This window comes from Bos indicus, chromosome 6 (genome assembly GCF_029378745.1).
Source record: "Bos indicus isolate NIAB-ARS_2022 breed Sahiwal x Tharparkar chromosome 6, NIAB-ARS_B.indTharparkar_mat_pri_1.0, whole genome shotgun sequence".
Taxonomy (NCBI): domain Eukaryota; kingdom Metazoa; phylum Chordata; class Mammalia; order Artiodactyla; family Bovidae; genus Bos; species Bos indicus.
The window spans coordinates 98,846,006-98,860,353 of record NC_091765.1 but is presented as its reverse complement, the minus strand read 5'-3'; the positions used below and the strand labels follow the sequence as shown (position 1 = coordinate 98,860,353).

The following is a 14,348-nucleotide window of genomic DNA, read 5'->3' as shown; positions in this document are numbered from 1 at the left end:
TTGAGTCAGTGATGCCATCCAACCATCTCATCCTCTGTCGTCCCCCTTTCCTCCTGCCCTTAATCTTTCCCAGCATCAGGGTCTTTCCAAATGAGTCAGCTCTTCGCATCAGGTGGCCAAAGTATTGGAGTTTCAGCTTCAACATCAGTCCTTCCAATGAACACCCAGGACTGATCTCCTTTAGGATGGGCTGGTTGGATCTCCTTGCAGTCCAAGGGACTCTCAAGAGTCTTCTCCAACACCACAGTTCAAAAGCATCAATTCTTTGGTTCTCAGCTTCCTTTATAGTCCAACTCTCACATCCATACATGACCACTGGAAAAATCTTGACTAGATGGACCTTTGCTGGCAAAGTAATGTCTCTGCTTTTTAACATGCTGTCTAGGTTGGTCATAACTTTCCTTCCAAGGAATAAGCGTCTTTTAATTTCATGGCTGCAATCACCATCTGCACTGATTTTGGAGCCCAAAAAAATAAAGTCAACCACTGTTTCCACTGTTTCCCTATCTATTTGCCATGAAGTGATGGGACTGGATGCCATGATCTTAGTTTTCTGAATGTTGGGCTTTAAGCCAACTTTTTCACTCTCTTCTTTCACTTTCATCAAGAGGCTCTTTAGTTCTTCTTCACTTTCTGCCATAAGGGTGGTGTCATCTGCATACCTGAGGTTATTGATATTTCTCCCGGCAGTCTTGATTCCAGCTTGTGCTTCTTCCAGCCCAGCGTTTCTCATGATGTACTCTGCATATAAGTTAAATAAGCAGGGTGACAATATGCAGCCTTGACGAACTCCTTTACCTCAACATTTTGTAATGTGTGTGCTCAGTTGCATCCGATTCTTCACAACCACGTGGACTGTAGCCTACCAGACTCCTCTATCCTTGGGATTTCCCAGGCAAGGATACCAGAGTGGGTTGTCATTTCCTATTCCAGGGGATCTTCCTGACTCGGATCAACCCACATCTCTTGTGTCTCCTGCCTTGGCAGGCAGATTCTTTACCACTGGATCACCAAAGAAGTCCCTAGCTACTTCTGATTTCATAGGGCTTAGCCATTGGGTACATGTTCAGTCTAAAGTTTTATGCCTTTCTTCATCTTAGAGTAATTATTTTCAGTTATTTCTTATATTATTTCTTTCCTTCCATTTTCTCTGTTTCGCTGCTTTTATAACTTCAGTTAGACAATTAAATTGGTCATTCATTTTCATAACTTTTCTTACATGTTTTTCAGTCTATATGAGTTATGTAACTCCTTTACTTTCTATATTACAAAATCAGTTTTTAATTATATCCCACTAACTATATTCATTCATTATTCAGTTCTTCAGTTGAATTGTTTAAATGAATTAATTTTTTATTTCTAAGAACTCTCTTCTTTTATTGTTCTTTCTTTATAGTACTCTGTTCTTCTATAAATACAGTACCCTCCAGAATTTTCTGTGCATATTAATTCAATTTTTTAAAGTTCTTTTCTGTTCCCTGTATTATCTGTCTCTGTCAGATGTATATTCTATATGTTCTCATTGTTTTTCTTCTGTGTCATTTGTTTTCTTCATGTATTCGATAATCTTGTCTGTCCATTGAGATTTATAAATAAAGGAATTGGTTGAATAGGTAAATAGCACAGGTTTTCTCTTACCTTTGAACAGGAAAGCTGGCTATAGACGTCTGTATACATGAATCTGCAATTTTATGTAGTTGACAATACAAATTCATAAATAAATATGCATATGTTAGTGGCCCGTGGTCAGATTTTTCATTTATGGAGTATCAAATCAAAAACCTTTTGAGATTATTGCTATAGTGGATTGATCGTAAGCTTTGCAGGTAAGCAGACTTAAGCTCAAATTATGGTTCTGTTAATTACTAATCTTGTTGGTTTTTATAAGCTATTTATCTGTGCTTCAGTCAACCATTTTGTAAAGGAAAATTAAAGGACATAAGAATATCACCACAAGTTTTGTAAGATAACAGATAATGTACATAAAGAACCTAGAACATCATAACATATAGACTACTGGTAAATGGTAGTTACGTACTATTTTGAGTTAATATGTCACTAAATTGAATATCATATAAAAATAATGAAATGAAGAGTTTAAAAATAGATGCTAATGGTATAGATCTAATACCACTTTTAATTAATTTTATCAATTCCATAGAGTTATATTAAGAGCACCCTATGTTGCTAAGGAATTTTTAAAGAGGAATCAGTATAAACAGATGATTGGCAGAGCTGGCCGTGCTGGAATAGATTCTGTTGGGGAGAGTATCCTTATATTGCAAGAAAAAGACAAGCAACAGGTAATAATCTGGTTGTTAGTTGGTTGTTTTGTTGTGTTTTCTCAGTCTTTAATTTCGCCCTTTGATATCATCTTTTAAAAATTAATTAATAATATTCCTTTGAATAATGTTTCCTTCTTCTCTGCAATTAAGCATTAGAAAGAGTAGCTTGAATACTTCTGTATTTCAATGAAAAGTATTTTCCCTATCTTCTTCCATTTTCCTGTGGATACCTGCTAAATTCTTATTTTTTTGTCTCTCTGTTTTTTCTTTCTCCCAACCTCCACAAGATGTATGCAATTATAAAATTTTATATGGAACACAATTTATTTTTTATAATAATGTGAAACATAGTATTGCTTTAACTCTTGTAGGTATTGCAGTTAATAAGCAAACCATTGGAAAACTGCTATAGCCATCTTGTTCAGGAATTCACCAAGGGAATCCAGACTTTGTTTCTTTCTTTGATTGGTTTGAAGGTATTTTTTTTTTAATATTTTTATATCTTATTGCTATTATTTGAGACAGTGGCAGTTGAAAAGTTTTGAAAACTGTAAAGAAAGTTGAAAAAAATGTTCACTTCTATATAATGTGAGAAAGAGCAGTCTATGACATGATAAATCTAAAACTGGATTTATTTGTGGATTTTTAATCCTTTGAATTGTATGGAACAAATAATAACTGGGCATCCATTACAAGTAAGAGACTTTGGCGGATACTGTGGAGGATAAAGGAGCCTTAGAAGCATGGGTCCTAATGACAGATAATCCAGCATCTCTGCCTTAGTAAGAAAAGATCCCCTGTAAGTCCTCTGACTATATATATATATATATATATATATATATATATATATATATATAAAAAATAAACATTTGTGAAGTCCAGTATAGCCTTTATCAGGCAGAAAATTAAAAAAAAAAAAAGTTGGGTGGGGCACAATGGGAAAACACTCTTTTCCCTAAGATTAGAAATTGACTCTCTTTCTTCAGGTTATTCTTGAGTAAAACCTCTTTTTTAGGCTTATTCTCTTGTGCCCAAGGTCTCTCAGTCCCAAACTGGTAAAGCCAGGGTTTGAATTCAGCTTTATCTAACTAAAAACCAGGACTCTTAATCTATCATATAGCCTACCTTTATTATCCCAAATTGGTGTAAGTGAAAGTTCCAAAGGTAATTGATAAGTAAAAGATATCATGAGACCATTTTGGTCGCCTTACAGATGAATGGTGTAATATTTTATCCCCTGGCATTTTATAAGAGCCAAAGGCTACAGAAAAGGAAAGGAATTAGTCCTGAGTATTGAAGGTGATAGAGGTTTTAGATGAACAGAGGGAAGGAATAAGCCATTCCAGGTACTTAAATGGAAAGATGAGAAACCTTAAGATGATGTGGAATAACAGTCAATAGACTGGATATTGTAGCTATAGAGAAAGGCTGAAGATAACCTAAGAGTAGAAAGTTGGGTGGAAAAAGTTGGGCCAGACTGTGTGCCATTGTTGGAGAGGATGGGAGAGAGTGCTTAAATACTAGACTGAAGACTTGGAGCACAGTCACGTATCAGTGGAGAAATCGTCCAAGTGTTTTGTGGTGATTTACAGCAAGGGCTCTCATGTCACACATACCTGTGTCCCGGTCACAGCTCTGTCTCTTGTTACCCTGTGTAAATTACTCTCACTTAATACTCACCGAAAACTATAAAACACTGCTGAGAGAAATTAAACAAGACCTAAAGAAACGGAGAGAGATACCATCTTCATGAATTGGAGCACTCACTTTTGTTCAGATGTTACTTCTTCCGACATTGGTCTATAAATTCTGTGCAATCCCAATCAAAATCTCAACAGGTTTTGTTCTTTTTTTTTTTTTAAAGAAATTACAGATCAATACTGAAATCTATTTGGAAATGCCTTAGGGTAGGGAAAGATTTCTTATAAGGAAAACAAAAAACATAAATCATGAAAGAAAAAAATAAATAGACCTCATATTTTTACAATTCTCTTCAAAAGATGCTACTTAAGCAGTGAAAAGGCAGGAAGAAAATATACATCTGACAAATACGTGTATGTCATGAGTTAGGACTCCATGCAAGGCAATGGAATTGAGGCTTCACTTGAGACGAGTGCACTCAGGTACAGGAATCCTGGGGGAACCGACTTGGCCACAACGGTTGGTTTTATGGGCCTGCGATGCCAGATCCATAGGGCTCAACAGTTTCAGTTAAATTCTGTGTTAACAATTGAAGTACAGCAGCAAGAAGACCAGGCAGAGTCAGCTCAGGAGATTAGCCGGTAGGCAGCTGTTGTTCCAAACCTGCCCTTACGAGGCTCCTGGGCCCTGTGCTGAGAAGAACAGGCCATCGGGGTTCTTCCTGCACGTTGAGGTAGGGCTTCACCACAGGGCCCTAGTTCTGGAAGGAGGCTGGAATTACAGACAGGGTGGAGAGGCAGAAAAATCTTTGGGGTTAGAACTGAAGAAGTCAAGTCCTCCAGACAGAAACAACCAGTGGGATAGGGTGAGAGGCGTCAAGGGCAGGGTGAGGTCAAGAGGCAGGAGGGTGGAGGTGGGCATCCTTGGGGACACTAGGTTTTGGTGGGAGAGATGGAAACTGCAGGAATTCGACACAACACTTGTCGCGCCCTGGGACGCAGGGAGCCTCCAGTGATCATTTCTCATGACTATGTTTCAGACACCCTGCTAGACACTTGATATGTTTTTTTCTCTAATGTTTTTATACCTTTGAATGAAATAGTATAGTTCTGCTTTCACACAAAAAAGAATCCGAGGCAAAAAGAGGTCACATAGGCTGCTTGCACACTCTTTTCCAGGTGCTGAGGTCCTGCCTAAATCCCTATGATGGTCACCCAGCTGGTCTGGCATCAGCTGTGCCCTCCCTTCCCACACCCTCTCCATATTATTCTTCAATAGATCGATCTTCTCCAAATATAAATCCCTTCCTGCCTAAAGTTTGTTAGTGGTTGTTTCCCACTGCTGTTAGGATTGAGTCCAGATCCCTTATCACGGTCTTGTTTAGTCGCTGAGTCATGTCCGACTTGTTTGCAACCGCATGTACTGTAGCCCACCAGGCTCCTCTATCCATGGAATTCTCCAGGCAAGAATACTGGAGTGGGTTACCATTTCCTTTTCCAGGGGATCTTCCCGACGCAGGAATCGGATCCTCATCTCCTGCATTGGCAGGTAGATTCTTTACTGCTGAGCCACCTGGGAAGCCCTTATCACGAAGCCTGGCATGCTGCAGTCCATGGGGTCGCAAAGAGTCAGACATGACTGAGCAACTGAACAACAGCAGCAGCACTGTGTGGATTTGGCCTCGCTTCTCTCTGCATCCTTATCATCTCTCAACACGCTCTTATACTCTGCACTCCAGACACACTGTCCTTCTGTGTGCATTTCACGTTCTCTGCCCGTCCTACCGCGGTGGTCTGCAAGCCTGGGGCTCATTCATCTCAGCTCTCCGTCTTGTTTCACCCTCACCCACTCCTACTCCACCGTCAGACTTGCGCTTCACCACCTCTTCCTTGGGGAAGCCTTCCTTTACCGCCTGGTGCAGTCAGTCTCTTGGATGCTATTTATAGAAACACCCTTCTTTCCTTTCGTAGCACCCATCAGTTTGTCGTTATATTCTTGTTAGTGACTTTCTTTGGCTGATAACTTTACCCCCCTGGAATGAAGCCCTGGGACAGGTCCACGTTTATTCTCCTGTATCACCAAATCCCAGTGACTAGCATAGTGCCTGGTATGTGGTTGGCATTCAGTAAATACTTGAATTATGGTCTGGCTTTGGAGTTGGTCATGGCTGAACTTGCAGGTTGGGGCAACAGTGGAGAACCCAGCTTTGAGAAGCCAGAGATAGAAGCTATCCCAGGGGGTTAAAATCACTATGTCTGAAAGTTTTTACAGAGGGATACAAAGATGTGATGGTAGCTAGAAGGATCAAGTAAAGGGGTTTGTTTGTTTGTTTACCCCCAGTAGTAACTGTACTCAGTTAAAAAACAATATAGAAACTAAGTATGTTGATAATCTATAAACTGAGTATCAGTTCTTGAATATCTTAAAAGTGTAGTTTTAGCCTGAATGAATATTATGTTAAGGATGGACTTTTATTAAAAGGAGAAAAAGCAATAGGAAATGTCCCTGCTCCATAATATTTTTTGTTACCCTTTATATTGGTTTACTGTGAAATTACTACTTAAGTTTTCCCACTGAAATGTCATCGGAATTGAAACAGAAATATGCTCATTGATTGACTATATTTTAGTATAACATGCTGATCTCATTGAAATTGGCTATTGTAAGTTATGCACACTCAGAGTCAGCTCTATGTCTGAATACCACCATTGCTATTATAAGTTTTAAACAGTGAGTTGGGGGGAGGAAAAAAAGGCAGCAAAATAACAAGGAAAGGAGATAGGGATGCGAGAGACAAGAAGAGGTAGAAAACTGCTGTTTATTTTCAGGTAAAATGTCAGGGAGAGTATTGCCAGATCCTGCTTTAGTGCAGACTTTCAGTTGTGTTTTCCATATGTGTTTTTTTTAATACGATTTTTAAAGCTAAAGAATATTTTCACATGTGGCTGGAAGGGGACGGAGGGAGGATTTCTGAAGGAGGCCGAGTGGGAATTAGTGATAACTAGTGGGGAGTGAATAGAGGGCACAGCTTTGGAGATACTGTGAAAAATTACTCAAAAACCTAAGGATTTTTTGAATCAGAAATGTGTAGACGTCTTCATTAAGAGTATAAATATGATAAATATATTCTTCCTTCAATTTTTTTTCTTGTCATTTTAAAATATTATTATAAAAGTACCTTTATGCAACTATGTAGATTTTATATTGATTTTTTATTTGAATAGCTTTGATGTATGGAAATGAGTCCTCATGTTGATGAATTATTCATTCAAAATGATGCCTTGAATTAGAGAAGCTGCTCTAATGGTATCCTGAATTGTTTCAGATTGCAACAAACCTGGATGACATATATTGTTTTATGAGTGGTACATTTTTTGGTGTTCAGCAGAAGGTTTTGTTGAAAGAAAAAAGTCTCTGGGAAATAACTATGGAATCACTTAGATACTTGACAGAAAAAGGACTTCTACAAAAGGATACTATGTGTGGGTCCGAAGAAGAGTTCCAAAATAATTTTCATATCACAAAGTTGGGACGAGCTTCTTTTAAGGGTAAGAGCTTACCTGACTCTGACTGTGAATCTGAGGAAATGCATCGGAAAAAATAGAAATTTTCTGTAACTCTAAATTAGATTTGCAATTTCATATTAATAATAATAATCTTATCTTACAAACTGTTAAACTACTTCAATTTTTAAAAGTTGAAAAATGTTTAGAATTGCAAGTAATTACATGAAGGAAAAGATGATCCTTCCTTCTTTATGCTCGCCTCCCCTAGCAATCATACAAATCTTACTATCCTACCAAGAATAGCAGTAGCAATTTCTAGACATTTTCTGTAAATTTCATAACAATTTGATATATATTCTTCTAAATATTTTGTGTATGTATATTTATGTTTGTGTTACATGTATGTATGCATATATACATATGTACTATATATATAGCACACACACATGCACACACATACATGTTGAATAGTATAAGTATTTGGAGGCAGCTTGCTTTCCTCACTTATAAAATATCATGAGCATCTTCACACATCAGTCCCTTTAAATCTACCTCATTTTCTTTTAGTACAACAGTCATCCATACTATGGATACCGTAATGTATTCAACCGCTCCCCTATTGATGGACGTTTATACTGTTTCTGATTTTTCTCTGTTATAAACAAGGGCATCTCTGTTCCTGTATTTTTGGATATGTGTGGAGATGTTTCTTTAGGTTAGATTCCCAAGAATAGATTAATTAGGTCAGAAGGTATGTACTTACTAAATGTTGATGGATACTATAATATCAAAATGACCTCCTAAGTTTTGTGCTAAGTTACATAGTAAGAAATTGTAAAGAAATTTTTTTTTTTTGGCCGTGAGGGATCTTTAGTTGTGGCACTCAAACTCTTATTTGTGACATGTGGGATCTAGTTCCCTGACCAGGGGTAGAACCTGGGCCCCCTGTACTGGGAGTATAGTGACTTAGCCACTCACCCACCGGGGAAGTCCCTCAAGACTTTTTCTATATTTAGGTAAACCAGATTTTCTTTAAAATCACTTCTTTCCTCCTTTGGTGATTATGAAAAATGAACTCTTTGTGTCTTTCTTTTAGGAACTATAGATTTGGCTTATTGTGACATTCTTTACAGAGACTTGAAGAAAGGTCTTGAGGGACTTATGCTCGAAAGCCTTCTTCATCTAATCTACTTAACAACTCCCTATGATATGGCTTCTCAGTGTGACCCTGATTGGATGATATACTTCAGGCAGGTGAGAAGATAAGATTTTGCAATACAGGCTAAAATAATTAATCACAATATGATTTTTTATCATGTGATTATTCATTTTTTTTGCTACTAAAATATATTTGAAATCAGGCCTTTTGAAAGATGAAAAGACCAATTTCAAGTATATTTTCATAGCCAGAAAAAAGACTCAGACGATAAAGAATCTGTCTGCAATGCAGGAGACCTGGGTTCGATCCCTGGCTCAGGAAGATCTCCCAGAGAAGGGGAATGGCAACCCAGTCCAGTATTCTTGCCTCAAGAATTCCATGGATGGAGAAGCCTGGTGGGTTAGTCCATGGAAACTGCAAAGAGTCAGACATGACTGAGCGACTAATACTTTTTATGGCAAGAGCGTTTTTTGTTTGTTTCACTTAAATATTTTCTGTAAAATGTAAACATGTTCATTGTCGAAAAAATAAAGTAAGGTGCAGAAGAGAAGAAAGGACCATGTCTGGTCCCTATCCCCTCAAGGTGGTTACTCTTGCGATGTGGGGACCACTACATTTTCTAATGCCTGAAATGTAAAGAAAACCATTGCTGATGGTTGAGAGTTTAATTACATGAAAGCTCTATCAGAGTCACACACGGTGTCATGTCCTGTCACACCAAGCCCAGTGATGTTGATACCTGAGAAGGAATAATCATCTTTATCACCAGTATCAAGGTGGAACTGGCTGTACCTATTACAAAACCAAGTGGTAGAGTACAGTCTACTGTGATTGTACTCTGAACAGGCAGTGGCAGTATGCAGGTCTTCCCAGGTGGCATAGTGGTAACGAATCTACCTGCCAATGCAGGAGACGCAGGTTTGATCCCTGGGTCAGAAAGATCCCCTGGAGCAGGAAATGGCAACCTGTTCCAGTATCCTTGCTTGGAGAATCCCATGGACAGAGGAGCCTGGCAGGTCATAGTCCATGGGTTGGTCATGACTGAGCACATGCACACAAACACATGTATATAAACAGTGCAGTTACTTCCAAAAGCTTTCCCTCCTCTCCCTCCCCACACATCTCCCGTATGAAACATAAACACAATCCAAGAAAATCATAGACCATGGTTACAGTATTTGTGGCCATGTCTTTTAAGTTCATTCAGTATTGCAAGCTTGTAAGTAAATACTTGTGTTATTTGTATTACTTGTAATACAATACTCGCAATACTTGTAAGTAAAATTTGTGTTATTTTTCATAGATTTTATCATAATGAAAATGTGATATGACTACTAGATTTGGTTAATGGCAGACTTTTTAAAGTTACAGTTTAATTTTTCTCTATATTCTTTTTCTGTGTAGTTTAACCAACTCAGTCCAGCAGAACAAAATGTTGCTGCTCTGGTTGGAGTCTCTGAGAACTTTATTGGGAAGAAAGCATCAGGTCAAGCTATTAGGAAGGTACGTACCATAGTCTTTTTTTTTTTCTTTCCTAAATAGCTAAGTTCAGGTAACAGAAATTAATGCTGTCATCTCATCTCCTTTGTTGATTTGATCGTTTCGGTTCACTTTTTTGTCTTTAATAAAATAATTACCACTTTACTATTCAAAACATTTGCAAACCAGAAATTTAGGTATATTTTAAAAATAATGTTATTTCTGGGTGGTTGTGATGGCCCTTTTTTGTGTCCCTTTGTATTCCTAAAATAGTCATGCATGTCTAAGGCTCTTAGCATAGGAAAAGGTAAACCTTATTAATCTATTTTTCTTAGGCTCCTTATTATGGTTTAAATCATAACAATTGTAAAATATTTTCACAATGTTATAGAAAAGAATCCTGAAATAAGTTCAGTTCATGGGAGAAAAGTTTTCTAGAAACTTTTTCTTAAGCATCCACTTCACATCCACTCGTCTTATAACATAAGACGAGTTTTTGGACTTTTGTTTTTGTTGGTGCTTTTCGTTGTCCCAAAGAACTACCAATGTACTTGAAGTACATAAAGCATTTTAGAAGGTTGAAGCAGAGAAGCCAAGTACTCTTGTGTGATATCTCATATTTTTGTTTTTTAAAGTTAAGTCAACAAACAAGAATCAAGTGCTGAATACGCCACTAACTGTACAAGAAGTAAAAATAATTCTTTGGCAAACACACGTTCATTTCCTTAATTAACATAATTTTCTGCCTCATAATACTTACACTTTTTTTTTCAATTTTCATTTCCTTTGGTAATCTAATCTTCATTGAAGCCTAATGATCTTACCTACTATTTCCCTGTATATCTTTTAAATTTATATAGATATTACTGTTTCATTTTGAAAAATGGAAGATATTTTACTTACATTTGAATTGAATGGTGAAGCTGTCCCCTGTATTGAGGTATCATAAAAGTGTAAATGCATGGTACCTCAGTATTCCTGTTCTCAATATTTAGATTGGACCTTTTACCTCAGAAGTGACTATTGTTTAGACCTTCAGAATGTTGAATAAAAATATTTCTTAAACCTTTTGTTTCAAACTCTAAAATATATTAAAAAAAATTAATCTGGAGCTCATTACCAAGTAATAAACACTTATAAAATCATGTTACAATAATGCATCTGTTGAAACTTGAATCAATTTATTTTTGTTACATTTTATAAAACATGTCAATAAATGTTTGTTCAATGTATAATTATTTAAAATTGTATGAGCATGGATTTATCTTAATTACAAATGAACAAGTTACTAGTTTAATACTTTAGAAGTATCTTTTTAAACAAATTTCTAGAGAACTTATTTGCTTAATATCTACTTGATTTCTCCACATTGAAAAGGACCTTTACTTTGAACATTTCTTGTAAAAGGTCTTGAAATTGGCATAAAGTGACTTATCTCGCCATGTAATACAATTATGTCATTTTTCTTGGCTTAGAAAGTACATTCTAAGCAAAAATCTCCATTGACTCAATTTATAGTTAATAATGAAGGTGCATTAAAGTTGGGAAATTAAAAAGTGATCTTTTCCTAGTTGTTATTCAACTATCATGCTTTTTCAGCTTAAAGCTTTTAAAAGGGTGATCTAGTATCAAACATACAGAATCTAAAACTCTTATGTCCTTCAGTGTACTCATCTAAGTTCTCAAACATTCTAAGTTCTCATCTTAAACATTCTTTTACTATAGTAGAGGATATAATTTTATATTTTAAAACTATATCCTCCCTTTTCTCTTTAAAGTTCATTCTTTTTTTTTCTCTGATTTCAAGCATGCATTACTCAATTTCTGAGTTACTTGGTATTAGCTATGAAATACTTTACACAAAAAATAATCACTAGGCACCACAGGCCAAAGCAGATATACAGAATAGAAATTATCAACTACAGGAAGCATTTCTCTTTCAGTGTTTTAACTTCTGGAAACATTAATTATTTACCATGACCAGGTTTAAGTCATAGAAGCTAATATTACTCTTAGTTTACAATATAAACAAGCTTATTAACATATTTATCTAAATAAACACATTTGTCTAATTTATAATCAGTCATATATACATATGGTAATATATATATGTATATATATGTGTGTGTGTGTGTGTATATATATACACCCAACCTCTAAGTACTACCTGGGGCTTCCCTGGTGGCTCAGTGGCTCAGACAGTGAAAGAATCTGCCTGCAATACAGGAGACCAGCAGGAAGATCCCCTGGAGAAGGGCATGGCAACCCACTCCAGCATTCTTGCCTGGAGAATTCCATGGACAGAGCCTGGTGGGCTCCAGTCCATGGAGTCGCAAAGAGCTGGACACGACCGAGCGACTAACACTCAACACTTTAAATTCTACAGAAAACGTAAAGGTTTCCCCATCTCCTCATCCCGTCTTCTTCTCCTAAGGCTGCCATCACAAATTAGCACAAACCAGGTTTCTTAAAACAACAGAGCTTTATTCTGTTACAGGTCAGGAGGCCAGAAGTCTGAAATCAAGATGCTGGCAGAGCTGTTCCTTCTGGAGGCTTGAGGAAGAGCCATCTTGCCTCTCCCGTGGCCTTTGGTGGTTGTTAGCAATCCTTGTAGTCTCCATCTCACCACAGTCTACCTCCTTCCGTCTTCACACCACTTTCTCTGTCACTCACATCCTCTCTTATAAGGATATCAGTCATTGACTAATGGGCTCAAGGGCCCCCTATATATCCAGGATGGCTTCATCTCAAGATCCTTTGCTAATTACATCTGCAGAGATTCTGTTTCCAAATCAGGTCACGTTCAGAGGCACCAAGGGTTAGGAATTGAGTATATCTTTTGAGGAGGGACAGTTCAACACACTACACTCCCTACAGAAGGAAATTTAAATTGGAAACAGTTTGACTTATCTCTTTTTTTATAGACTTGGAAAAACTAATACTTTGAACTAACCTAAAGTACATTTGTTTTGACTTCGATTTGTTTCTGTAGAACCACTCTGTCCTCTCCCTGCTGTGTACAGCGTCATTCTCATTCCCTTTTATCCAGTTTCAATGTGATGTACCTTTTAAGCAGGTCCAATACATGAATTTATTTATGTCTTTCTAGAAAGTGGACAAGAACATTGTCAACAGACTGTACCTGTCTTTCATTCTTTATACTTTGCTCAAAGAGACCAACATTTGGAGTGTGTCTGAAAAGTTTAACATGCCTCGAGGATATATACAAAGCCTTCTCTCCGCAGCTGCGGCATTCTCCTCCTGTGTGTTACATTTCTGTGAGGTAATTCCATTGACTAGAGGATACACGCTTTGCATGTCTTGTTGATGCTTTGGTCAAAGTGAACAGAACTCTTTTTAAAAATATTTATTTACTTATTTTAATTGGAGGATAATTACAGTATTGTGATGTTTTTTGCCATCAATATGAATTGGCCATGGGTATACATGTGTTCCCTCTCTCCCGAGCCCCTCTCCCTAGAATTCTTCCTGTTGACTTATTTTTTAGTTTATACTCTTTGTCCTCATCCTAAAAGCGTCCTGTTCAAATCCCTCCACGTCTGCCATGTTTCCTCATAGTAATTTTGCTCAGAGTCATTGTTCATCTCTTGCTTTCCCAACTTCCAGAGTTTACCAAAGGGTGAGTCCTTTCTAAGCCCCCTACCACACATACTGGATTCTGAAATAACTTACGACATTTCAATTCTGCAAATCTCTGTGTTTTGCAGGAGCTTGAGGAGTTCTGGGTTTACAGGGCCCTTTTGGGAGAACTCACCAAGAAGCTGACCTACTGTGTAAAGGCAGAGCTAATCCCACTCATGGAAGTGACTGGGGTTTTAGAGGTTAGTAACTTCTTAGCTCCCCAACTGAGATGATTTCAGCTCACAGAAAAATCAGGTTTTACTTTTGTGTCACAGGGTAAATGGCAACAATAGCCATATTGCTCATTTATCATGGGAATCTGTTGTATTTGTTTTTAATAAATTGCTGCCATGGCCTCCCCGAAATCCCTGTCAATCCAGAAGCAGTCCTGATGAAAAATCACATTTGTGGATAAATGTAACGGTAGAAACAGGGTGATTCTCCCCAAGTGCACGCGCCACCCCTCTTTGCTCCAAGCATGCGTGTGCGCCGTGCCTTCCTCCTCTCCAGCAGAGACTCACCTGCTGTGAGTTTAGAAAGTGCTTGTGGAAGGTGGTGGCCACTCAGTGGCAGTGAGAGTCATTTTCATTTTCTAAGAGAATGAGATGAAGGTTTCCTCGGCTGGTTTCTCAGCTT

At 37.5% G+C, this 14,348-nt stretch overlaps 1 protein-coding gene across 8 annotated transcripts in view; it reads left to right on the top strand.

Annotated features, from left to right (window-relative positions):
• Positions 1-14,348, top strand: part of HELQ (helicase, POLQ like) — a 41,022-nt gene that overhangs the window by 20,960 nt on the left and 5,714 nt on the right. For 5 of the 8 annotated variants that reach the window (XM_070791708.1, XM_019963031.2, XM_070791709.1 and 2 more), the window contains 7 exons: positions 2,162-2,303; positions 2,657-2,761; positions 7,252-7,474; positions 8,529-8,686; positions 9,996-10,094; positions 13,180-13,353; positions 13,799-13,912. In XM_070791708.1, the coding sequence (XP_070647809.1) occupies positions 2,162-2,303; positions 2,657-2,761; positions 7,252-7,474; positions 8,529-8,686; positions 9,996-10,094; positions 13,180-13,353; positions 13,799-13,912 (1,015 nt within the window). Of the gene's footprint in view, positions 1-2,161; positions 2,304-2,656; positions 2,762-7,251; positions 7,475-8,528; positions 8,687-9,995; positions 10,095-12,567; positions 12,665-13,179; positions 13,354-13,798; positions 13,913-14,348 lie in introns of those variants that run through there. The other 3 variants (XR_011567264.1, XM_070791706.1, XM_070791707.1) reach the window with 3 other exon arrangements.